The sequence below is a fragment of the Planococcus citri genome, chromosome 5, assembly GCF_950023065.1.
Source record: "Planococcus citri chromosome 5, ihPlaCitr1.1, whole genome shotgun sequence".
NCBI classification, from domain to species: Eukaryota; Metazoa; Arthropoda; class Insecta; order Hemiptera; family Pseudococcidae; genus Planococcus; species Planococcus citri.
This window is the reverse complement of record NC_088681.1, coordinates 27,425,496-27,453,442: the sequence shown is the minus strand read 5'-3', so window position 1 is coordinate 27,453,442 and position 27,947 is coordinate 27,425,496. Positions and strand designations below refer to the sequence as shown.

Here is a 27,947-nt window from a genome sequence, read left to right as displayed (position 1 = left end):
TGCTTTATTTTGCTTTTTTACCGAACTGGCGTTGTGCTTTTTTCCCCAAAATCGCGTTGTGCTTTATTTTGTTATTTTTCGAAATCGCATTTTGCTCTTTTTCTTGAAATCATGTTGTGCTTTTTTTTTCGAAATCGCGTTTTCCTTTTTTTGACTTTTTTCAGAAATCGCGTTGTGCTATTATTGACTTTTTTTCTGAAATCGCGTTGTGCTTTTTTTTTTTTACTGAAATCGCGTTGTGCTTTTTTTCTGTAGTCACGTTGTGCTTTTTTTTCGAAATCGCGTTGTGCTTTATTTTGCTTTTTTTTTGATATCGCGTTGTGCTTTTTTCCCCAAAATCTTGTTGTGCTTTATTTTGCTTTTTTCAAAATCACATAGTGTTTTTTTTCGAAATCGCGTTGTGCTTTTTTTTGATGTCGCGTTGTGCTTTTCTCCGAAATCGCGTTGTGCTTTTTTTCAAATTCACATTGTGCTTTTTTTTCCAAATTTGCGTTCTTTTTTTTTGAAATCGCGTTTTAATTTCGAATTTGCGCTGTGCTTTTTTTCAAATTCGCGATGTGCTTTTTTTTCCAAAATTGTGTTGTGCTTATTTTTTCGAATTACGTTTTTATTTTCAAAATTGTTTTTTTTTTAATTTGCGCTGTGTTCTTTTTTAAAAAATCTTATTGTGCTTCTTTTTTCAAAATCGTGTTGTGCTTTGTTTGGAAGTTGTGTTTTTTTTAAAATTGCATTGTGCTTTCAAAATCAAAATTGTGTTCTGCTTTTGAAATCCCAATTGCGTTTTTTCAAAACCGCGTTGTGCTTTGTTTTTCAAATTCGCGTTGTGCTTTCTAAATCAAAATTGCGTTGCTCTTTTCGAAATTGGGTTTTACTTTTGTAACAAAATAAGCGAAGCACACTGTTGCAGCTGCGCTTAGCGCAGCTGTCTAGTTTTTTTTTTTTTTTTGAACAACTGTCAGAATCTCTCCATAAATTCATATTATGAAAATATTTGAGTAGTTCTGAAAAATTCCTCTGATGAAATAATATTCCAACCAACAGAAAATTTTTCGAGACAGCTATAACGAAAAATCATAAAAGCAACTCAAAATTCATCACCTGGCAAAATTTAAACTGCTGAATCACATTTTTCAATTTTTGGAAAATTTTTGAATATTCAGAAATGATTTCAAACAATATTTTCAAAACACGAAATTTACCAAAAATAAGCGATTCGCAAATTTCAATCGTCCAATTAAAATAAATCTTGGGTTTTAGGTTTTTTTTTTCAAAAATTCTCCCGGTTGAGTTCATATCTTTGTTTAAGGGGACACCTCCCAGTCTAAAAATTTTTTAAATGATCATCAACCCAAGACGAAACTTCTGATGAAATTCGGTCAAAAACCTCAGATTTTTTATCGCGATTCACCTGGTCACCCTAATGTACACCAAGGAAAAAACCCTCCAACAGTAGTTGTGCTTCGTTTGGTAATTATTTCATCAAAAGTCGCCACTCTTCAGGTACACGTTACCTACTGCTTTCATCGAGTCGAAGAAAAATATCTCGAATACCTTTCCCTCTCTCTTTCATCAACTTACATTAAAAAGAACACAGTATACACTTCAACAGTAAAAGGCAACAGAATAAAAGAAGAAAAAGGAAAAGAGAAATCAAAGAACATTTGTCGTATTTTTTTTATACCTATTAATAAAAGGAGCACAGCGAGAAAGAGATGGAAAAATAAAAAGGAGCGCGTGTCGTCGTTATTTTTATTAAGTTATTTTCGACGAACCCTAAAAATTAAAGCGAAGTGTTTAATTAAGGCGGTGTAAACATGTTAAATTGTTGTAAAAGAAAACAAAAAATTAAAAAGAAACGGCGATATAAATTAAAATAAAAATTGAAAGATTATATAGCCCGTTGTAAAACACGCTCGACTACGTTCTTAAAAACACAAATTATTACGAGCTACTGTATTCGGCACGTAAAGCGCGTGTTATAAAAGAGGGTTGGCGCTATAAAAATGAAATTTGCGTGTGCCATGCCGGGCTTCGGGTTCGCTTTTATCGTTAAAGAAATACTAGAAATTTTAAACGACAATTGTGCCTTACATTAAGTAGGTAATGTCTATCTGTGTATGGGTTTTCAATGCGTGTTGTTTGTTCTGTATTGTTATTGTATGCATCGAAATCATCCATCCGCGTGGTTCATCTACAGTCCAAACGAGCTTCCACCAGCTTATAAATACACATATGTACACTACGTAATATTGTATTCCAAAACATCGATATGATCAACGACCTCCCTCTTTACGTTAATTATTTTTATCAGTGCGATGAATCATTGCGACAATATGATCCAAACGCCTGCAGAGAACGACGCGTGGTTAAAATTTGCCATTTTGGAACATATGCATGCCTTATTATTTTAAGAGACTTATTTTCATGTATACCGAACACACGTGCAACAACCAACAAGTAAAAAAGAAAACACTTCCGAGGGTTTAAATTTAGTTTATGTACATAAACGAATAGGTTCATTTAATGTACCTACCTACTACCTTATACCAAGCATACGAGTATTTCAGCTGCCTAATCGTTCTCATCCTCTAGTTTTTTTCAGTACCCCTTCAATCGGCGTGCCTGAGAGGAAGCTGAAGATTACTTTCAAAAATTTTGTACGCGAGTGGCGTCGTGCCAGGTTTAGTATAGAAAGTTTCAAATCTCACATAGATGCCCATCAAGTTGCCTATGGCTGCACTTCCTGTGGAAAATTAATGGATTCTTGATGTTCTGTGTAGTTTGGGTAGTTCAGAAAGTGGGAATTTTTACAAATGCATAGCAAATTCACAATATGCAATCAAATCTTAGTTCATAAGCAATTTTTCAACTAAAATTTCCTCACTTAATATTTTTGTCAACAAGGTTATTTCAAAAATAAAAACTGAAAATCTTTTCCAAATTATTATAATCTATGTAGGTACAGATTTATTTAATTTTGAAAACCTGTTAAGTGCCAGCTAATGTTGATTCTCCGGCTGCCAAAACAGTTATTTCATTCCCTAACTTGCTGGCCACAGTAATTGCATTTCTCATTATGGGAGTGAGTTTTTGGGAGCGTGTAATTTAAAAATCTTGCTTGCATTTATCAACATTACACGTCAAGTTCCGGGGGACCATCAGCAATCACCAGAGTTAACACATCATGCATGCCATCTGTTAGCAGAATCAAAAAGCTGAAACTGGTTTGAGCATCTATAGAAGTCAACACTGAGGAGCTCAGGGTCTCAAAGCAACCCGGCTACCTCCAAGGTGCATTGTGTAGAAGTCACTAGTAAGCAAGCGGGAAACATACTAGTGAAGGCTCGAAAATAAATTTCCATGAGATATGTAATCAACGTGATAGAGGTAACACCAACATAAAGAATGTTAGCCCAAATACCCGATTCGGCATAAGGGTACGCGTTGATTTGTACACAATACCCCCTCTCGATGATGATGTTCAGCAATGAGCAGTGTACTTTGCAATTGTTTATTGATCACTTGGAAGCTCTGTTACACATTTATTGTTTTAAACACGATGTTAAAATAACAAAATAGATGAAACTTTAATTATTCTATATGAAAGTTGAACATTCACATCATCAAATTAACAAACTTTACTGTTCATCAACAGACGTGTTGATTGGTAATAGGGTGTCTTGGACCACCTCACTCACAGCACTGCATTGTCTCACAGGAATTGCACCACCAGAGATACGTAGGGAGGTGGCTGCCAGAGCAGAAAAAACTAAAGCAACACACAACACACAACCCCCTACACCCCATATATTGCTACAATGAATTACTAGAGAGCAGTCTGAAATCCAGACAGTTTCCTGAAAACAGTAAATGAATTAAGTGCTCCTGCCGAAGTTAAGCGCTGTCAAATCTGGAATACAGTGACAAAAAGCGATAATGGAACCTTCCTTTTATCCAATAAATCAATTTAAAAAAAACATCTTGCGCAGTTCGCAAGATCAACCGACTTTGCTCTAAATAACCCCCAGCAATTTACCAACATTTACCTCAGTAATTTACCAGACATTACCTCAAAATTTACCAATTTACCAAAATTTACGGAACTACCAAAATTTACCAATTTACCCAAATTTACCAAAATTTACCAAAAATAACCCCCAGCAATTTACCACCATTTACCTCAGTAATTTACCAGACATTACCCATTAATTTACCAATTTTCCAATTTTCCAAAAATTACCCCAGCAATTTACCAACATTTACCTCAGTAATTTACCAGACATTACCCCACTAATTTACCAATTTTTTATTACCCCAGTAATTTACTTCCAAAGGTTGACACAAATTCAACAAAATAAATTACCCCACTAATTTAATAATACTAAAAATTACCACAGCAATTTACTAAAATTTACCAATTTACCAAAAATTACCCCAGTAATTTACCAAAATTTTCAACCAACTTTATTGAAAAACTGAAAATTACCCCAGCAATTTACGAAAATTTACCAATTGGAATACCAATTTATCAAAAATTACGCCATTAATTTACCAAAACAAAATTTACCCAAGCAATTTCAAAATTTTCGACCAACTTTAATTACGAGTAATTCACCAAAAATAACTAATCATTTTATTTACCAAAAATTAATATTAATTCACCAAAAAAAAAATTATCAAAAGTTACTGGCTATTTACCAAAAACTTAATGTTTTTTGTTAAAACAAAAATTACACTAGAAATTTTTGAAAAATTTTGATTTTTTGTGGCAAAAAAATTTTGGACGAATAAAATTAACAAAAAAAATCGACAAAAAAATTTCACCTCTTGACTCGCGCGGATTCGAACACCCGACCTCCCCTAAATGAGGTGTTGCTCCAGTAATCTGCATAGTGTCGATTATTGGCAAACTATCTCAGTTTTTTGTAGGTAATTAATTAATATCATTTGAAATTAATTGATCATTGTTTAATTTGATTGAAAATCATTTTGAAGAGATGAACTTGTTTACCAATTATCGGCATACCATTTATCTAGTTTATGATCATCTAAATTACTATTGAAAAGTGCCGATCACTGGTTTGCTGATAACTGGTTCAATTGTTTTCCATAATTTTCAATGAAAAAAACTTGACAAATTTAATGTTCTCTCCCAAGCTATTTCAGAAAAATGGATAATTTTTTGCAGATGTGTTGAAAATTAAAAAAAGTGAAAAAGTTGAGATATCTTGATTGAGGGCCTATCAGGGAAGAAATTACATGTACTTATATTTTTTTCCCTCATAAAAAGTAAATTTTGAAAAAACTTCATGATCCAGACAAATTTTGAAGAAAATATAATTTCCTTGTTGAAGTTTTGTTGTAATAGGTAAATAATTTTTGTTTTCTATTTTTGTTAAATTTTACGTTATTCAATTTACCACTCTCAATACTAAATCTGTATGTCCGATTACTGGAACAATTTTGCCGATCTTAGGAAAATTGTTGCCGATCATCGGCACATACAAGTTTTCTGAGGTTTGGTATAAAAAATTCAATTACTCCTTTATAAAATGAACAAAAATTAAAAGTAGGTAATTATGCGTTTTGCAAGCCTATGAGTTACACTATACAGAAAAAAATCAAAAATCATCTACAGGTTGGAAAATATTGAAATTATGACACCACACCCGAGTATTCAGGTAAGAATATGGTCAGTGAAATGGGTGGCAGAATTGGCTGTGAAAGTGGAGAGGGGCGGGTGGGGGTCTACATCATGTCTCAGCTCCCTCAAATTCTATCTCTGTTTCAGCCCTCCCTTTCTCTTTTCTTCCTCTTTCCTCTCATATTCCGCCAGAATTTCAATCTTGAAATGTCTTAGAAGCAGGAATATATACTCTGAAAATGATCCAGTACCTATATAAAGCTGTAGGCATTTTTCAGAAATAAAACAAATTTTTTTAAAACAAAAACTTCAATCTATATTATTGCTCTGCAGACATGCTGTACTTTCCCCCTCACCTAAACATCTAACTAGATTTCAGCCTATTAACACTTACACGAGCATAATGCTTATTTTCATTAACTAGTACCTAATTCTCATTAAAGTTTCTTGACTTGAACAGAATTGAAATTCACTTCATCTTCCTCGTTTTCTACTAACTCCTCGGTAAGTTGTAATTGTTGACAAACACGTCGACTGCTTATACACTAAATCAAATTTAAACACGAGAGTACTATGTCTATGTACCTACGTGTAGCTAGGCGTACAAGGACTTTAATATGTACACACAACTGCACGCATCCATCAATCGCAGACAATTCACGTTGTTTATTAGGTTTGGCTTTGGCATTTGCATAAACCAAAGACAAAACGCAATAGGTGACCACAGGCTGTTGAAAACCTTGACCTCGCTAGTGCTAACCCAATAACCCTTCGCGTGGAATCGTTCTCCTAAGTGTAATATAATTAAGCCAGAGCAGAACAAAAGCCCTGCTCAATCGTTTCTAATAACGTTGGATCAAAGCGAATGATCAACTGAAACGTTAATATACGGTAATGCTCGCCGGCACGTAAACGAGTAAAGTTTCTCTCTCGGCAACATTCTACATACGTGGTTCATTTCAAGGCATAGAAATAGAAAATCATGTCAGAAAAATGCACAACTCTGTGAACTCGGCTCGGCGCGGCGCGGCGTTCTTTAGTGCGAAATTGATTCCTTTCCCAAGTTTCTCCTTTTATCTCGAGCTAACACTTCGACTATATACTTAATCCTTTCGGGTTTGTGGGAGAAAACAGAAGGTTACTTTGAAGGACATTTTTTTGTTAAGGGGATTTTCACGTATATAAGGTTTTCGGGTTCAGGTAGAGCATACCTCAGCTTCTACAGGGTGGAGGAACTGAAGAAAAATTTAGGGGAAAATATAGGACCGCTTCACCTGTCCTCTCACGAGATAGCTGCAACAGACTTTTTTCGAAAAAAAGAGAAACACTTCTGGTCAAATTATGGTAGGCACAAAAAATCCAACTTATTAATTAAATTAATTTTTTCAGCTGTCTGTATACGCTTCGATGCTAGTTTGCTTATGCGACACACACAAAACAAAACACCACAGAGAATAATTCAACGTACGAAAATGAAAGGGTGTATTTTTAAAGCCACATTATCCGAATTACGAAGTCACCATTTTATGAGATATCGTCTCCGCTCCGGAAGAAGAGTTCTTCTCTAATGACATGACGTCAACATTATAAAATAGGCACAGACGACATAAGGCCTTATTTTTTCGCATACGAGGCGAAATCTTGAGAGATAATTACGAATTGGCGGTGACACGGTGTCGTCATATGGCCAGCATTTGCCTAATTAAAGACGAATTTATCGGAAACGTTCGCATCGAGCGTGAATTTGATGCGTTTATGGAACGTGTGTACATGTAATTGTTTAGTCAGAATGGCGTTTAAGTTACACCATTAAACGGATATCCCTTCCTTAATCGGTAGCTTTTTGAATAGGGTCCGTATATGGGATGCATTTCGGTTGACAAATCTGATATAATTTAATTAGTGTGCGCGAATACTTGACTCGAATGAATAGCGACCTTCGTGTGAATCATTCTGCTCGTGTCGGTCATCGTGGTGATGTTATTTTTCACTTATTTTTCTTCATTGAGGTACTGGGGCTGTTTGATCGACGAAGCATAAAGGTGGATTTTTGTTTTTTTATTCAAATTCTGACCAAGTTTGAAAACTACAGGGTGTCTTTGTATAGCTCGATAAAGCCAGAAATACCTAAAATATGCCCGTATGAAAATTATTTTGCAACTATGTCGTCGGATGAATAGACACCTTCGGATCTGCCTTCGAACAAATTTCGTAAAAACATTTTTCATTGTTTGTACATCTGACATCAGAATAAGGAAAATGAGCCTCGATCGAAAGGATTCATTTTGAATATGATAGATTTATAAATATTTAATTCTGAGGAAAGATGAACTAGAATAAATGGATTGAAAAAAATCTCGAAAAAAGCTATTAACTTGGATATTGATTCGTCTACATATTATTTATTTCGATTATTTAGCATACGAATTTATTAAACGTCAACTTGGGGCCTGGGGGAACTGGATGATGAGATTTTTTTTATTTTTCATTCATTTGACAGCAAATTTTTCTAAATTCGCGAAAATTATTTTTTTTCTGGTGCAAATAATAAATTTTCACAGTAATTTATTTTTAGTCGAATTCTACACAGAAAAAAATATCTGTTGAATGGCTCATAAATCCGATTCTGACAACATTGTAGCTTGATAACTGAGTTTTTTTTTTTTTTTTGCATCAAAAATTCATAAGCATTACTTATTGACTTAATAGTTTCATGTTTTCTTTTCTGGTAATTATTCAAGATATTCATTCAAAATATAATGACGATTCGAAAGGTCCTAAGAGTGCTTCTGCGTACCTTTCTCGACAAAAATAGGCCAATTTTTCAATAATTACTAAAAATTTATCAATTTTTAATATGGTTTCATTTTCAACCTATTTTTTTTTTATTAAAAAAAATATGAACTAACTCTACATCGTAAAAAACATGCAGAAAATAAAACTGATTTTCAAATAGGAAGAAAACGAAAACAAAAATTACACAGGTGGAGCATATTGGCTTTCCTGACTGCCTGGCTAACTGAAAGTAAGTATATGAAAGCTCGTATACATAGCTAATCTACTATAAGGTTACACGCTTTTGATGAAAAAAATTGGCGCTTGGCGAAATATACTTTCAGCTATAATGATGCTATATTCGAAGCGCAGATAAAAAAGGCGAAATTTCCCGCCACCTTTTTCAAATATTCGGCGTAAAATCGCATCTACCGGAATATTAGCTTAACGTAAATGAGCCAAATGCTGTAAGTGAGGAAAGTGAACAGGGCAGGAAATAAGAAAAATACCTACAGCGTGAATTATTACTTATTATTCGGTGGAAAGGAAAGCGTAGAGCTTTATATATTTCGCAGGTATATATTTTACTGTGCTTTTTTTCTTCGAGTTAATCAATCAATATGCTGAAACGAGTAATTTAATAAAATCGCGCGATTAAGCGAATAATGATTTATTTTCAGCTTTCTAACCGTTCCAAAGATGAATTTTTCTAAACGTAGAGGTGTTTTTAGACGGAGAATGTTTATAATTTTATTTATGTAGAAGGGAAGGGAAGATTTGAAAGAAGAAAAAGTTACTTTGAATTTAAATAGACGATATCATAAAATGTCATTTATTTATGGACTTTTTTCTTTGAAGGTCAAATTTTAACGAATAAACTGACAGAAAAAATCGAATGATGGAAATGAGAACTTTTGTTAAAATTATGAGTTGAGTATGCTGATTTCGATCCTTTTTTTTTTTGTTAAAGTTCAGGAAATTCCTCATGTCCTTGCACTTCTCAATCAACTCCCTAAGTCTCAATTTAGGAGGCTTTTCGAACCCCTAGTTAGAAGAGTCCGGATGCCCCTCCTTGGAAAATTACAGGAAGAAAAACGAAGAAAATCAAAATACAAAAGCAATCCTTCCTTCCCCATGCAATTAATTTTTTTTTCGGGTCAGAATGTTTTTAAAAAATCATGTAAAATGCCAAAAAAATGTGCCAAATGTGGTTGGGTAACTACATAGAATTTTAAACATCTTTTTTCTTGCTATTCTTATACCATTTAGGTACATTGAAAGTCAATTTTTGTCAAGAATAAAAAAACGTGTATCAACCAGACGCTGAAATTCTTCAAGAAAAAAAAATCAAAAATTTGGTAACGCTGGAAACATTTTCTCTTCAGTAATTTCCTACCTTTCACAGCATTTTGTAGCTGCTTTTTGATTTGACAAGAGAGGTACGACGAAATGGCTGAAAATTTTTTAGATCAGACAGAGAAAACTTGAAAAAGCGTCCAAAAATACGCTTTTAGGCCAACTTTCAAGTTCTGATAATTTAATTTTTTGATTTTAACGATTTTCAAAAATTCAAAGGCTTGTTTTGCACGAAAAACTTTGAATTTTAGAAATCTGAATTTTTTGGTTTAAACTCTACTTTTGACATATAAACTCCACATGAGGTGTTTTCGAAGCCTTTCTGAAGCCTTCGACAGATTTTTGGTTTTTTTAGTTTTGAAAAAAGTGGTTAAAAAAAATGTCAAAATGAACTTCAAGTTTTGAAAACTCGAACATAGAACGACACGAAACCACTTCCAATTGATTTGAGAAGTCAAAACTACTAAAGTGCATACAAACCAAATTTTAGCTTTTTTTTTTTTTTTTTTTGTAGAAAATCAGTCAAATTATTTTTAAAAATTCACCAAAATAGGACATTCAGGTTCTGAAGGAGGGGGGGGGATACTTTCGGACATTCTACAATTTTTCGCCCGATCTAAAAAAATTACCGCGGGTTGAAAAATGTCCCTTCACCTTTGTGAGCAGAAAGCGAGATTTTCCCTCAAAAATTTATATCCCAAGATACGTTCTTTTTTACTAAAGGTGAAAGTAATCTCGGAATATCAGAAAATAGAAAGTTTTCACAATTTAAGCTGCTCAGTTATTAGAAAATGTAACCAGAAAAGACGTCTTTTGAAGTAATACTTCATGGTCATTTGACCTTTTAAATTTATTTGTTCATGATGGAAATTTAAATTTTTAGTAGTACTCTCGATTCTTTCATTGGCAGTTGATTTTTACTTCTCAGCCACCGTGTAAGTTCCTTTGCTTCAGAAAAAATTGAACGAAATCGATAACTGAGTAACCACAGACCAAAAGGTTCCATCGTGAGCCAGAATTCCAGCATTTCTCGCCCATTAAGTACTCAAAAGAAACAACTTTTGGTTAAAATTGACCGCGCAATTTTATACTATAAAAAAAATATATCAAACTGAATAAAACTCAAATAGGATTAGAAGGAGAATCTACTGAAACGAGTATGCGAATCTTTTAGGGGAAAACTACATAAAATAATGTGGGCGGGTATTTAAAAGGTTGTTTAAGAACAACACGTGTGTGACAGTTTTAGGTATCCGAGCTTTCTTGGATAAAAATATCGTTTCCCTTATTTACCTACACCAGTGTTATAGTATACACAATACATTACACAAGTAAACCCCAACAGCAAAATAACCTAAATAGAGAGGTAGATAGATACATTGCACATCATAGGTACGTTACGTATACTACGTACCTCTCTACCTACGCGTAAAATATACCTAGACCTACCCACGTATCACATAGAGCAGCAACATAGAGACATGGAAAAATACACGGAGAGAGAAAAAATAGCGAGGTAAACATCGCAACTGTCACTTGTGGCTCCACAAAGTTATCGTTTTACCGATACAAAAGGCATTTTCCAACTACCCCTTACATTGGTAGGTAGTAGGTACTTGATACGTTGCTTTTTTAAAAAAAGGCTCGTTGGCGAAAACATTTTAATTTAGTAAACATGTACGAAATGATTTTCAGTTTAACCAACACCCCTACTACGTACCCTACACCCTGATGCATAAAGGCGAGAAGTGAAAAAAAAAACCTTCAACACTCGTAAAAAGTAGTACGTTATTTTAGCGAAGCAACAGCACAAGTATTATCGCCCCCGTCTCAAGTATACTCGTTTCTTACCCCGGCTGAAAGATTAAAGTAAAAAAAAAGAGAACTTTCCATCTTTCCACTTGCTTTTTGTGCAAATAACATTCTACGTACCGTTAAGCTTTTCCTTTGTGTCTTTTAAAATTAATGGTCGTTGAGACCTATTATTTGTATACAACTACGCTACCATTTCTACTTTTCTGTTCCCCTAAGTATTTTAATATTTCTACTTTGCCTTCTTCTCTTCTTCGCTCATCGCCGAGTTACGTATTTTTTTATTTTACTTTTTTTTTTCTTCTTACATTTTCGCGTCTCGTGGTAAACACTCGAAGAAATTTTCTTCGCCATTGTTCGATGAAATTTACAAAAACCGTCACTTCGCGTTATGTTTCGCGAGCAAAAACGTGCGGCAATAAGTTCGAGTGAAAAATTCGCGCCTTTACGCGCCACTAAATGCGAACGAAGGCGAAAAAAACCACGCCGAAGAAATACACACAACGTAGAAACAAAACCAACACCTATAAGAATTCGTTAAAAATCGATTTTTACCCGTTTTCTCTCTCTCATCATCCGCCCCTCGCTCGTCGTCTTTTTCTTGGTGTACTGCACGAGGGCAAAGGAAAAAAAAGACGACGTGTCGATAATCGTAATAATTTTCAAATCGCTATGAAAAAAAAAAGAAAAAGAAAAAAGAAAACAAACTCGAGGTAATTTTTTTCGACGAAACCCTGAAAATAAATACCAACCTCCGGTAATAATTCTTCCATTATAAATTACAAAATATAATTGCATTCCGTTTCGTGCTGTTTTCCCCATCACTATTTTTTCCTTGAGCTTTCTAGACGCGAGTCTTATAAATCGCGCCTAAAAAGCATCGTTTCTTTTTTTCGCCCCTTTCGTCTCAACTCCGCTCCTTCATCGCCAGTCTGTAGGGGTATCTTTAAAAAGAGTATTTAATGTTGATTCGGTATTACCAGTGTTGAGTAGCCGATCGCCTCCTCGCCTCCTCGCCTCCTTTTTGCATCGATGCTGAACGTTATATAGATATATAGTCGTATAATATACGCCTTTTTAGTGTTGTATTTGTGGGATAATCGATACTGTAGCCAGACAGACGTTCGCACATTTTTAAAAACTTTTACCAATAGACGTACGAATATATATCATTCCTATACGCGTATTATTTATACCATATCGTATGCTCTAAGAGAGAAATATATCATCCGTGCGGTCTAATCCGATAATAATGATCGCAGCTTCGGTATACGTATGTGTATCAGAAACGAAATATAGGCCTGTGTTGTTCTAGGCTCGACGTCAAGTTCATTATCATTTGCTTTTCCTCTCGTTATGACTTTCAAAAGCGTCCACGTTTTGCTATTTCGATAATAACTTTGGAAAATGAGCAGATATGAGAAAAATGTTCTGATAAAAGTTGTAGAGCATAAAAAAGGGAGTTTTTTTGTCATTATACATTTTTGCGTAGCTGCTCACGAAAGGGACTTGTGACGTTTGGAAATTTTTCCAATTTTAGAGAAATTAAGAACTTCGCTGGAGGCTCCAGAATGACCGAAAATGGTAGGAATCGGCTTGAGAGGGTTGATATGAGTTTCAAGAATAATTTTTCTCATTTTTACTCAATAAATAATATACTTACTTACCTACAATTTTTAAAATTAAGCGTAAATCACCGAAAATGGTAAATTATCAATTTTCAAAAATTCTTTAAAAATCGAAAAATAAAATTGGAAATTTTGGTTATGAGGATTTCAGACCATTCTCTTTCCAAAAAACACGGTCCCGTTCAAATTCTGAGGCGGACACAAAAAATCCCTTCGTTAGGAGTCTTCTGCGCAAAGACTCATAATAGTCAATTTTGTTGAGGGGACTCCGTGAATTTCCAAATCTCTCAAATCTTCTAGCTCGCTTGGAAATCCAAATACTGCATTCGTTTTCACCCCACCAGCATCCAGAGCCATCAAGAGCCAATGCGGGCCCGGTAATTTGGCCCCATTTCTAGGAACAAAAAACCATGAAAGTTTTTTGAGAATGGAGGTGGAGGAGAGGGGGTTCGATTGAAAATTTGCCGACTGATACAGGAGGAAAACACCAATTTTGCCGATTGATATCACATTCACAATAGATAAATATGTCATGAAAATTTTATTTTTCTGTTTTGGATTTTGGGGACTCAAAGACAAGAAACAAATTGGCTCGAGCGAAGCAAGGGTGAAAGTTTTTAACATTGATTTCGAGATGCCTAAAAACGATGCTTTTTTAGGAAGTTGATTTTGAAAAAAAAAGAGAACATGCCTGAGTCAAGCGAGAGCGAGAACTTTTGGAAATTTGTATTTTTAGAGAATTAAAAACTATGTTTTTTAAGCGAGAAGTTTATTTTTTGGCTTTTAAAATTTTAGAATTTGAAATTTTTTTTAGGATGTTAATTTTGAAAAAGAAAAAATAACAGGCTCGAGCAGAGACGAAAAGCTACCCGAAAGCCAAAAACCGAAAGCCGGGCAAATTTTTGCACTAAGCCAAAAAGTTTCATTTTTTTGGGTGGGCTTTTTCAAAGGCTTTTTTGCATATTTGAATTCTCTGAATTCAGAAGAAACAAAAAAAAATGAAAAAAATGTCATTCAATTTTATTTTAATGTGATCTAATGAAATGAAAAAAAAAACGAAATAATCCTAAGTAATGAATGTTCACCACTATCACTAATTATTAATAAATCAATGTAATCTAATCAAGCAATCAAGTCCTCTGATGCAAAAATCTCAAAAAGATTATGTTTTTTTCGTAAGTTGATGGTGAATTAGCTAAAAGTTTAAAGCCAAAAGTTTAAAACAAAAAACTAAAAGCCTAATGAAATATAGCCAGGCTGTCTACAGGAATTTGTTGACCTAAAATCACTACCTTTTGGGGAAAAATCGTTACCTTTCAAAACATTTTTAACCCCCCCCCCCACAAAAAATCATTTTTTTGGTTTGAAGTTGAAATTGACTAAATGATAATAAAACTATTGTTACATTTAAGTACTTATTCAAATTGTTACAGCTTCTCGTATGTATGTATGTATGTATGTATGTATGCATTAAAAATAAAACAATTTGGCAAAAAAAAAGGAAGATCTTTTTGACGACTTTAACTAAGAAAATGAGGTTTGAAAGCAATTTTGGAAAAAAAATTGCATTTTTGTATAGTAAATTTAGTAAAAAAAAGCAGAACGTTTAGAAATATTGAAATATAAATTTTTGGTAGGTACCTATATTAGGGTGCGTCATGTTACATTTTTTTTGAAATTTTAAGGTCTTACCCGCTAATGTTGTTCCTTTAGACGAAAAAATGACACCATAAAATTTTTGTTGAAAAATATTAATATTTAGAGGTCGCGCACAAGTGTTGAATGTTGAGAGCTGCGAGCGCGCGCAAGCACAACACTTCCCACGACGGCGCCGCGGGAAACGCAACGTAACATACCGGGGTTGATTTTGCGCAACTATAACGAGAGCGGCATCCCCACCACAACTTATCAAGTGATACTATCTTTCTTGGATTTTTAAAATAACTATAAAAAAATATTGATCATGATTTTTTGGCTCTAGAATTCATTTTAACCAAAATTATGGAATTCAGAAACTGAAACATTCCATTTTTACTAAGTAACGGCTTTAAAATGTATATTAGTCGATAAAACATCAACTTGAATTGCTAAATCGTATCAAATATTCACATTTCAACGTAAATTTATCCCATAAATTTTTTTCCTACAATTGCTGATCAGAATAATACATAAAACCTCAAATTCATACTTTTTTCTTTATTTTTCAAAACTTTCATATTTCCGCCTACAATGAGCTTCGGAATTGAAAAATTGTTATTGAATCCACATAAATAACATCTTAGAAATCCTACCAGGGACTAGACTTACTTAACATGCATTGTAGAGGGGGTAACGTTTTGTAAAACGGCTCCAATCTTGCTAGGGAACGCAACGCTGTAATCCCCGCCGCGCAACCGTGGGAAGTTTTCGCTTGACGCGCTCATATATTCTCAACATTCAACTCTTGTGCGCGACCTCTAAATATAATTTTTTTGATCTGAAATTTTGTACGTAGTATTTTTTGACCAAATGGAACACTTTTAGGGGGGTAAGCTACCCCAATTTTAAAAAAAAGTGTTTTCTATTGTTCTTTTGACGCACCCTAACCTATATTTTGACAAAAAAGTAGACGTTTTTGGCAATTTTCAAAAAAACCAAAAAAAAACAAGACTTTCTCGTCCATTTTGGCACACAGGCTTTTCAGAGGAAGGAAGAGGTGGAAGAATCGTCATTTTTTCAAAATTTTTATATTCGTGAAATTCATCTTTCGGATAAATGACAATTCGAGTTTTTTTTTTACCTGGGAAAGTGGATTCGGAGAAATTTTTAAGAATCCGAGTCGACTAGAAATGGTTTTAAGCCGTTTCGAAGCGTCCAGACATTTTTTTTGGAAATTCAAGTTTTCCACAAAATTTTATTAAGAACTGTTCAAATGAACTTTGGCACTCAGTTTTTCAAATTTTTCATTTTTCACTATCTTTCAAGCAAACTTGCTGAAAATCACTACTTTTTCACTACTTTCATACTTGTAGACACCCTGATAGCTGAAAGTTGTTAAATAGAAAATAATTATAAGGAATATCCATTGGAAGCCAAAAGTTTTGCTAGAACAAGTCGTAAAAATTGAAATAGTTGAAAGCCAAAGCCAAAAGTTTCAATTTTGAAATTTAAAGCCAGAAGCCTAAGTGTTATTTTAAGGCTTTTCGTCCCTGGGCTCGAGTGAGGGCAAAAGCTCTTGAAAAATTATATTTCGAGAGGTATAAAAACTTTACTTTTTATGCGAGAAGTTCGTTTTTTCACTCTAAAACTTTAAAAGTTGAATGATATTTTTTATTCAGAAATTTCAAATTTGAAAAAAATGAATAAAACAAGGCCCAACGAAGTGGAGGCAAAAACTTTCGATTTGTATTTTGAGAAGTAAAAAAACAGGAGTTTCTTTCATCACAGACCCTTCTTTTGCCGGGCCCGGGCACATTGCTCTCTTTGCCCCCCTCTCCGACAGCCATGCCCGCACCTCTTCATAGCCCAAAATTCTAAGAAAAACCCCCACATACCGAAAACATCGATCTCATCAAGCTGAAAAATGCAGTAGGTATAGATGGTTTCATGAGTATACCATACCCAATACTCATCTTTCTCGGAACTGACGACAGATCCAATGCTGCAGAGGAGAAGTTATTAGCATAGTGCAAACCATAAATTGGCGTGTCTTACAAGTACACGGCCGTAAATCAGAGATAACCGGAGGAAATGTATTCGAGAACCGAACCCTTGTTTCGCGTAATTCCGCCACCAGCTACTAGCATTGTGGCTTTTTCACGAGGGGATTATCAATCGTATGGACGCACATTGTACATCGGTACACCGCCGCGCCGCACCCCTTCTATACATTACCTTAGCCGACCATAACAGAAGTAAAACTAAAACCTACCCCGGTGTGGTCAACTTTAATGCACTAACGAAATGATTAAGATTAAGAAACCAAAGCGATAGTGTCGAAAAAGTACATCGTCGCGTTCCCACGAGGGTGTTTTTGTCCAATTTTCAAAGACAATCGAGTTCTTTTTTTCGTCTTTAAGTTTTATACGATCACGGCGTTAGTCGTATTTTCGATACGACGACGACTTCTGTACGAAGTATATAGGAAGTATAGGAACTAGAGGTACGTTACATAGGAATAAGTAAAGTTATACGTATAGTCCCAGCCAGTTTTAAATTCGTCTTTCAGCTCGAAAAACCTTTACGAACGTTGATTATTTATATACGAGAAATGCGAAATGGCTCGCGCGTTAATAATTGAAAAAGCTAAAGAGGGTATTTTTAGATAGACTATAGTCGACATGTAAACGTAAACGCGTACAATGTACACGTGTGCACCACGTGTTAAGAAATCGTTGCGGTACGCGATATACGCGTATACGATGCTTTTATACCTACTCTTTTTGCTTGACATAGTTTACCAACCACTGCGTATAAAAGAAAGACTTTTGTAATAAAATATGGAAAGTAAAAGATGGCGTGTGTTTGGCATTATATGAGATTCAGAATTGTGTGCTAAGTTTTAAGATAACTGCAACGGCGAAGAATTGATGATTTCTTATTCGAACTTGCACACCTTTCTTCGCCTTCTTTTTATTTTTTCCCTCCCCATTTCGATTTTTAAGTTAGGATTGTTTCGTTTTCTATTACTCAATTTTGATTTTATTAGTGTGAGATGAGATGGGAGAAATATTTTTCGAGTATACGAGAATATAGTTGTGTTTTTTATACTTGCAAGGGGATCTCCCCCGGTCATTCAGTCACAGATTCTGCTCATTTTTTTCAAACCATAAAATGAAGATCCATATGGAAGCTCTGAAAATGAATTTCAGCTACCCAAACGACGAATTGAAGATCCTAAGGGGGTTCTCAATGCTTCAAAATAGTCCAAAAAGGGCATAAATGGGTGAAAAAAATTTAAATATTAAAATATGGCTTTTTTTCTTCTACGTTCTGAGGGCCTCTTTCAACATGAATGAGAAAAAGTGCATTTTTAGGCTAGAATTTTTTTAAAAAAAATTGTTCTAAAATCTCAAAAAGTGCAAACCAAAAATATATACCTAATTTTTCCAGGGGTGATAACTGGAACCAATAAATAACCAAGTAGGTACCTATTTTACAAAATTTTGTAACCAAAAACTGATTAAACAAAAATGATTTTTTTAAATTAGAACCATAAATGATCCATAACTCTTGAAAAATTTTGTTTTTCCAATCAACCAAAAACCAGTAATGTAATTTTAATTCAATTTTATTGATTATTTTTTTCAATTTTTTTATTCATGCAATTTTTCGTCGTTTTCCTGTTTTTTCCTTCATTTTTCATTTTGAAAATTTAAGATCTGAATTTTGAAATTAGTTTTATTTTTTTCACATTTTTAAACATAATATTTATTTTGATTTGAATTTTATTTACTTTCAATTATTATTTTTGAAAAAAGAAAAAAAATGAGAAAACTAAAAACCAGGAAGTGTAACCAAAACCACTTATGGAGATGAAAACCCAAAAACAAATACAAATAACCGATTAATATACATTTTGAGATCAAAAAGAACCATAAACATATATTTTTCGACCAACTTGTGATCCACAATAAATGACAAAAAAAAAAAATTATAATAATAATTTCAATTATCACCCCTAATTTTTAAGTAATTTTTCCGATTTATGTCAAAATTCGGATCCTAAAAGCAAGTAAGTGCACCTAGTTTAAATGCGACCAAAATGGCGTTATCCAAGACAAAAACTGATCTTCTGATTTTTGCATTACATATTTAAAGCAATTTTTAATGACCCGTCTGTCTGGCTTCTCAAGGTCGTTTGTCTGCTCATCTGACCACTTAAGGTTATTGACCCGCAGCCGTATGTCTGGCTTTCTCAAAGCTGTCTGTCCTGTTTGGTCTCTTATTAAGGTCATTAACCGGTCAACATGGTTTCCCAAGGTCGCCTGTCTGCCTGGTTGGCTTCTTAGGGCCATTGACTCGTCCGTTTGGCCTGTTTCAAGTTTTCAAAAGTCAGCGTTGATCTTGAAAATTTTTGGACAGACCCCCAGCACGAAAAAACATATCCATGTCAAAAGAAATGAAGGATGAGCACATGGAGGAGGAAAAGAAAAAGGAAAATATGGACAATTTTGAAATTTCGCACCAAATACAACTAAAGAAGCTCCCCCCCCCCTCTTCCCTATATTTCATAATATTCCTTTCCACGTGATAGTAAAATGACTGAAAAATAAGGAATGTTCATTGCTAGTAATTAAACATCATCTAATCATCACACAAACCCTATACTAATGGATCGATATCTCAATCTGCAAGCTGATGCAACTTGCGGTTAATCTAGGGAAAATTACTATATAAAACACCGAGAAGAAAAACTGTCACAACTGTAAAACTTCAACTTTCCTACCTCAGGTGCAATTCTTATTCTCATTTTAAATTCATCTCTAATTGTCCCAACTGGGTACAGAATAAGAATACTTTTTCTTTAAGCAAACACATCATTCACTCTTGATATTGAAAATAAAATTGTATCAACCTTGGGAGAATAAGCCACTCTCTGTCTCTGTGCACCATCGAAATACTTTTGAAATCCTCTTTGGCATCTCATTGCCACTAAAAAGTTCTATAGCTCCACCATTCCACACACCCAAACCCATCACGAGCATTTTCTTCTTTCGTAATCCTCGTAAAAAAAAATGACGTAAAACTTCAAAACACTCAACTTCGACCTCGTTATCGTATTACGAATATTTGGAATTAATTCCCCTCGAGTATCTGATCAACGATCAAAAGCTAATCTCGACGACCATTATAACCTGGGCATCGTATAACTTACTCGATTAACAGGTATCAGTTTTTCAAATAACTAAGACCAACTTGGGCTCGACTCGAACATTATTACCGCACATTTTTCGCCTGTATAGTAAAGTTCTCCATAAATTTAACAAAATGTTCGCGATAATTATGATGTAAATATAACGATCGCTAACGTCGTGTCGCTTATTTATCATTAATTTACGATCATTAGACGAGAGTAAGGCTTATCATAAATTCTGTAAATGTGCGCTCGGTGACCTAGAAAGACGACTAAAAGCTTAAAATGCTCGAAAATTTTTTCTCACTAGCATGCCTCTTGATTATAGCAATTTACGTAAGTAGAATAATCGCATTTATGGCGTACTCGTCTGCTTGGTTTACATATAACCTCATTATACGCGTTGATTTCAGTGGTCTCCAGAACCATGCCAGGCCAAAAGCGTAGGTCAAATGTTCAAGTTGGCCAAACTTATACCAAATATGATCGAATCGGTTCCTAATTCAACCTGCAGGGTGAGTGAAATCATAGAAATTCATCTCCTTTAAGATTACCTACCTATAGGGTGATCTCCATTTTAAATCTTTACCATGCCCATATTTCTTCAATGTGTAAATATGTACTATAGGTAAGTTTTACGTATTATTGCGCCGCACCTCGTCCTGGACAAGAAATCAGAGTCGATATGGCTTCGTTGAGAGCTCCCAAAGTCAGATGGGAAGCTCGTAAAAATCGTTGGTACACCATGATAATGGCAAGTACGTGTTTGACTCATCTAAAAATACCGATTTAATTCTACTCTATGTGCAATAAGTTAACCAACGAATATTTTAAATCTAGGTCCAGATATGCCAGACGTAGATAATTCAACTTATTACCAAGAATGGGATGAATGGGTGGTGGTTAACATACCTCAACGAAAATTAAGAAAAGGAAACGTCATCAGGCCGTATAAAATCGGTCAAGAAGCTCGCAATAATGGTAATTTACTCGTGATTAAATTCTTTTAAAATTCCGAAAAAATTACCACCGACTTTATTTGCCCACAGGACCAACTTATTACGTTTTTCTGATTTACGAACAACCCGAATATCTGTACTTTGTCGAAGAAGTCCAAGTCATGTGAGTAATAAATTCTGATTTTCAATTCCTTCAAAATATCAATAGTCTAATATGAGTATCTCCATTTTATTTAGACCCGGTGTTCGAGACTGGAGATCATCCTGGTTCGTCTACAAATATAATCTCACCGGTCCTGTAGCTGCCAATTATTATAAAATGGTTTATCAGAGATGGACAACCGTTCTGTACACGCCGAGACCCAAGAAATTACAATACATCGGTAATAAATCCAGATTCGGAGGTAATTTCAGGAAAACTACGCAAGATCCTTATTATTACGAAAGCGTGGAATCTGGCGAAACGACCACCGAACCGACAACATTGTTTACATTCGAGCCATGGATTAAAATTGAAACGTAAATTTAAGCTTATTTTTGTACTCGAGAGTTCGAATTATATTTTGTAAGAAAAATGTATTCGGTTGATATTTTTTTATTGTATTGAATTGTATAGTTTTAATTTTTTCACGTAGTGGTCTAATTTTTCGAGCAAAAACAAAAATAAATACTGAATAATGATTGAAAATATTGAACACCGATGAAAGATTACACACCTTGAATTTTTCTTTTCAACTTAGCCAACAAGGAAATTTCACGCGATGACGCGAGCTCATTATTTCTCCAAATGAGGGGAGGGGGTTAAAATGTAGCAAAATTTGAATGAGCATTACAACAGTTAAGAAAATTGAAATCATGACCAGATGGCCGGAAAAGACAATTCTCAGCGTAATGGCTTCTCAACTGAACTTACCATATTTTTCACAATTTTTTCCAAAATATCGAAAGGTTTCGAAGTAATTTTTTTGGGTAATTACATCGAGAAAGGGCATAAGAACAAGAGGAAAATTGAAATGAATATGACCAAAAAAATATGGAAAAAAACAGGATTAACCAATTTGTAGATGTTTGTCTTATCGAACTGCTCGTTTTTTTTGAAAATTGTTCCAGAAAAAATTTGGACCTCAAAAATACTCTTTCGGCTCATCATCAAAAATAAGCCTAAAAAAATTTTGTAAAATTGAAATACGGCGAAAAAAGTAGAAGATTAACTAAGCTGATCGAATTTTTCACATTTTTTGCAACTGTTTTCAAAAAAAAAAAAAAAAGTATTTCAAAAATACTCTTTTAGCTCATTGCATTAAAGGGGGGGAGGGGGGCTTCGAAATCAAAACCAAAGAAAAAATCGAGAAATTCGGTTGAAAAAACTATCTAATCAATCTTCTCACATTCTGCAATTTTCAAAAAAAATCAACTCCAGACACACTGTTTTGGTTCTTCAATTTCGAGGAAATTGAAATCCGGCTAAAGAGGGAAATGCACCAAGTCGTAGTTGCAGACTTGCAGGTAAATCGAGTATTTTTTGCAATTTTCTGGAAAGAAGATGTACCTTACCACCTACTTACTCTCTAAAAATACATTTTTTGTTACTCACAATAAAATTGCGACTCAAAACGCAGGGAAAATTGAGATATAGCCAAAAAGGAAAGCTCAACAAGTCTTAATCCCCTAATCAAACTTCTCACAAGTTCTTTGGAAATTAAAAAAAAAATCGACTCAAAAAATTCTTTTCGATTCTTGACACCAAAAATGAATCTTAAAACATTTGAGAAAATTTAAAAATAAAATTTTCAAGACGTTACTGCCAAATACCCCCCCGCCCCCTTTATCAAAAAAAAATCAAACAAAAAAATAAACCCAAAAATATCCTTTCGGTTCCTCACATTGAAAGTGGTCCTCAAACCGCTGAAAAATTCAAATAAGGCTAAAAAAAATTCACAAAGTCATTGCTGTCCAATAAAATTTTCACTTTTTTTGCAATTTGTCTAAAAAAAACAACAGCAACAACAACAAAAAAACAAATAAAAAATTGTTAGAACTTCCATTTCACTTTTTAATTTATAAGATAAAAAAGTTATAAGTAAATTTCAAACTTTTTTCTTAGAAATTGAATAAAAATAATTTCAACGAGAAAATGAAGAAGCATCCAAATCCAAAACTGAAAAAAAAGCGTACTTTTATGTCCAGTTTCTAGCTCTTTTTCGCTAATCGTAGAAACCACCATATAGAAAATTCCTTTCCAGCTAAATGTTCATTAGAATTTCATCAAAACTGGGATTTCCATAACCTTAAAAATATCTCAGTGACCACGAAAACCGCCTTAAATTCCACAGTGGAATAATTTCCAGCTCGATAAACTTTTCAACTTGCATAAATGAATTAAAACGAGTAAAATAGTAAAATTGAAATTCTCGAGTCGATCCGGATAGTTACTCTGTTTCCCACATTTCGACAAAAATCTATCAAAATGATACTAAGATCACATCTCGAAGGAATAAATACCTCTTAATGAATTTCCTGATGCAAATTAAATACCCTTATCTGTACAATAATCGCTTATCACGAAAGTGAAGTATTAAAAAAAATGAACGTGAAACCGAAACCAACACTGTAAAGCTTCAGCATGTCGAACTTGTGTATTGAATCGACACAATCGCGATCCGTATCTTTTCCATTCACGCGATAGGATATCATAAAATGCTTGAAATTTCGTCGGTTTAATTTGTAAAAATCGCGCAAGCCGTGTGTTTTACCTAGTTTATTTAATTGTTCGAATTAGCGTGGAACTGCGATGCGATGATATCGACACAATGTCTAAATTACACACGTGTTCCATTTACATAAACCTTTCCCTTCGAGACATCTGGTATCGCAGTAAAATTTAACTTAGGTAATTTTAAATTGAACACACCTAACGAAAAATTGATACATCGATACGCGCGTTTCTCCTTCTCGGAGTGATATTAAAATCCCATTTTATACTCACGAGCTCGCATGCTTTAATCCGAGTATTGAACACTTTTTGAAAAAAATGACGGGAAAATTTTACATTTTTTTAATCCTCGCAATTTTTCCGGTTTACGAATGTAAACCGAAACGTAAAATACATATGACCTTTTGGCCTCGAAACACGACTCCGTACACAGGCCCAACAGCACCATTCCTCAAATTAACCATGGAATATTTAATGGAGCAGAAAAAAGTAGTACCTAATGTATTCCCAGCTGGACCAAGAGATAGTATGTTTGTAAGTATCCTAGTACGACAACATTTGCACGTGTAAGTGCGAAATAACAACATTTATCACTTTTCTGCGCTGTAATTAGGTTAAATTTCCTATACATTACGTAAGGGGTCGTCCTGGACAGATATTAAGTCACGAAGACTGCCAAAAGGCTCCTTATATGTACTACAATGGTCTAGCTTTGGCGCATTATTCGGTTGTGATGGTTTGTGAGTATTCGACGAATAAATTTGAAAGCATAAAAACAAATAAATGACTGAAATATAAATTTACTGATATTAAAATTTTTCCAAATAGTGGCAGAATTCGATATGAAAGCGAATCAGACTTCGTATTACAATGAATGGGTGCACTGGATCTTGGTCAACGTTCCTGGCAGAAAATTACGAAGTGGAAAACGAATAGTTCCTTACAATGTACCTTTACAGCCTTACTCTAATGGTAAGAATAAATAAATTCAAAGTCATTCGTTCTGAATCAAGAAATTTTGAAAAATTCCATAAGAAAGAGGAAAAGATGTAGCGTAATTTTAAAAAAAAAATAGATTCTCAAAAAATAAATTGATACTTATGACTCATTTATTTTGGAAATGAAAGGAAACGCCTCTCCTCCATTCTTCCCACCAAAAATTTTCAAAATCCATTCGTTAAACTACACCAAAAATGTTCAAGAGTTGATTTAATTCCAATTTTTCATTTTGTTTTTGGTTTATACAGGAACTGCTTACTACATGGTATTTTTAGCCTACAGACAAAGGTGGAAATTTAACGAAACTGAACTGGAAACGATCAAACCGACGTAAATAAATTTCTAAAATTCTATACAACTGATGCAGGTAGAGATTCTATGTGGTTCTTTTCACCAACTTCCACTTTTACCCTACTTTCAGAGTAAACGATGGATCATTTAGAATACACAAATGGTGCTGGGACCTTAAGATGAGATACCCTGATGCTGGATTTTTCTTCACTTTACGTTACGATGTATATGCGAATCGTTCTACGACCGTCACAACGCCTTCCACCACGACTGAAAAGGTCAAAAAAGACAGAAGAAGAAGGAAAAACAGAAGGAATTAATAACGTGTTTATTTTCGAAGTCAGTGATCGAGATATCTGTCGAGTTTTTTGGTTTGTTTTCATGAAATTGGTTTGTATTTTATTTAAACGAAGTTCTTAATTCGGGAAAAAGACATCATATGTATCATTAGAGAAAAAAAATGTACCCAAAACTCGTTCCACAGGTGGTCTTTAAGATAACAGCAAAATAGTCAGCCATTATCCTTACTCTTTTTCATTAAAATATTTATTTCAAATTTTATTCGTAACTCAGAATTTTTTTCAACAGAACATTCCATTCAATTAAAAAAAAAGTATCAGCGTATCAAAAAAAAAAAAAAAATGTGAAATGAAAAAATTTAAATCTCTGTCCACTTAAGCTTTAAAAAAATTAATTTATGCCTATTTTCAGGCGAAAAATTCTTGATTTTTTTGTAAAATTATGAAACCGAAAATCGTAATTTCAGGAGCGAATTTTTTCATTACTTATTAACACATTTCATTTTCCAACCTACAAGCAGAACTGTTGCAATTAAATTAGGCCTACGCTAATTTATAAAAACGTCGATCAACAATTTGGAGAAAAAAAATCATTTCAAAAAACAAACACGAGTAATCATTCAAATACGAGAGCAATAGATAATAAAACAACCCCTGCGCAGCTAAACTACGGTAAAAAAAAATAAAATCTAATTCGTCATTCGCAACGAAACACCTTCGCTGGTAAAATACCAATTTACCCCGGTCGACCATTATTGTAGGAAAAAACCACCAACACCATTGAATTACTTTACATCACAGGACGATCGGGTACTCTCCTCCCTGCTCTGCTTCTACCACCAACGCAGCTTAATTCTAGTAAAAATTGATTTTTTTCCCGTACATTTAGCATTTTCGTAATCCAGGTTGACGTTTAAAATCCCTAATAGCCGGACGCCGACAACCTATAGGAGGATTGCAAATAGTACAGCCGAATACAACGACGACGGCGACGGAAATGCCTGTCACTCAAAACAAAGGAAAATTCGTCAAAGCTGAATAATTCGTATTCGTTAACGAGACAATTCGTGGACCGATGCCATGCCAGTGATAACGACAGTGCAATTTTTTTCACTCTATGGTACGTGATCGAAAGTATAAAGTCTGAGCCTTTTTTTCCCTTCCCTTATTGGCTATTGAAAAATTTACAATCGCGCTTGAAATTTGAGAGGGAAGGAGGGGGGATTTATGCAAAGTGTCCTCAAAAAGTCTATCATATGTACTTCGGGATCAAGATACATAAATGATCAGTTGGGTGGATTGAAAAAAATACATCTGATTTTGACAAAAAATTGGTTAAGGAAATTTTCTTTAAATAGGAAACAGCCAAAAAAAGTTGTAGGGCCCTAGGGGTCTTCAAAGTAAGTTCGTGTTTTTTAAAAAAGTGGTTTTTGCCATTTTTGGGTAGTGTTACCTAAGCAGAGCATCGGTCATACCGCCCCCCTCCCCCCCCCCAAATTGAGCTTCTAATCCTCCCTGACTCAATGACTTTGAAATTCGGTACTCCTTCAGTTTCTAACCAGGCCATGCTACTTTATGAAGAATAGATAGCGAAAATTACAATTTTTAATGAACTGCAGGTATGACACTTTTCCACCATTGAAAATGAAATTTTATTTTGGAAATTTGAAACAATCACGCATCTTCATTGAAAAAAAAACAAAACAAAAAAAAAACAGAACAAAATTGTAAAATGCAGAATTTTTTAGAAAGTTGACAAAAATAAATTTAAGTGATTCAAAAAAGATGTATTTTCTGGGGCTTTAACAAAAAGTTATAATCCTAAAAATGAATAATCATAATAAATTAATTTTGAGCAATTAAAAAAAAAAAAAAAAAAAACAGACTGAAAATTAACTCCGCAAAAAACACATCCATGAAGGTATAACTTCCTCTTTCAAGAAAATACGTGTTTTTTCGATTAATCCTCTATTTTACTCACGAGGAGAAGAAAAGAGGAGGGTGCCTAAAAATATCAATTTTAATTTTGAAATTGAGAAATTAAATTCTCCTCATTTTGGGTAATTTTTCCCTTGATTTTCCACACCTATTCCAGAAATACAAGTATGAAAAACTTAATTCCATCATTTTTGGGTAGGTACTCTTTAAAAAATTAGACGGGAAATTTCATCAAAAATTGAAAATGCCAAAGTCTGTTGATTGAAATTTTCAAAGGACTCTGACGCCTTCAATTTTGGACGCAGGCAAAATTTGGACATAATGTTCTTTGCAGAGCATTTAAAAATCTACAAATTAAATTACGTTCATCTTTCATCCAATTTCAATTTTAGAGGCACTACAACACTTCGAGAATTTTAATCAACCATACCCAACGTTTAAACATTCAGATAAATCTAGAAGTGCACAGAAAAAACGTTTTTGATGTTTCAAATAGGTTTTACATGAATATCATTTAGACGTACCACTGTATGACTCCTACCCTTCAAAACTATTTCATTGGCACCCTCCAATTTAAACTAAGTCAAGATACATCGAAAAAGCATGACCTAACCCCCTCCCCTCCCTCCTTCCCCAATAACCAGCATTTCAGATCCTAAAGTTGATTTTTGAATTTTTAAAAAATTTTAAAACTTTTA

General features: G+C 34.1%; 3 protein-coding genes across 4 annotated transcripts in view; 2 read left to right on the top strand and 1 right to left on the bottom strand.

Annotated features, from left to right (window-relative positions):
- LOC135847796 (RNA-binding protein 24-like) overlaps window positions 1-27,947 on the bottom strand; it is a 254,048-nt gene that overhangs the window by 114,465 nt on the left and 111,636 nt on the right. The gene's annotated exons all lie outside the window — the stretch shown is intronic.
- LOC135847627 (protein D3-like) lies at window positions 20,060-21,588 on the top strand. The gene is made up of 6 exons (XM_065367258.1): window positions 20,060-20,386; window positions 20,464-20,565; window positions 20,679-20,808; window positions 20,891-21,031; window positions 21,100-21,172; window positions 21,247-21,588. The coding sequence occupies exons 1-6, from the start codon at window positions 20,336-20,338 to the stop codon at window positions 21,530-21,532; spliced, it is 783 nt and encodes a 260-aa protein (XP_065223330.1). The 5' UTR covers window positions 20,060-20,335; the 3' UTR covers window positions 21,533-21,588.
- Window positions 23,626-25,573, top strand: LOC135847797 (putative odorant-binding protein A5). The gene is made up of 5 exons (XM_065367516.1): window positions 23,626-24,256; window positions 24,336-24,462; window positions 24,551-24,694; window positions 24,970-25,051; window positions 25,143-25,573. The coding sequence occupies exons 1-5, from the start codon at window positions 24,041-24,043 to the stop codon at window positions 25,330-25,332; spliced, it is 759 nt and encodes a 252-aa protein (XP_065223588.1). The 5' UTR covers window positions 23,626-24,040; the 3' UTR covers window positions 25,333-25,573.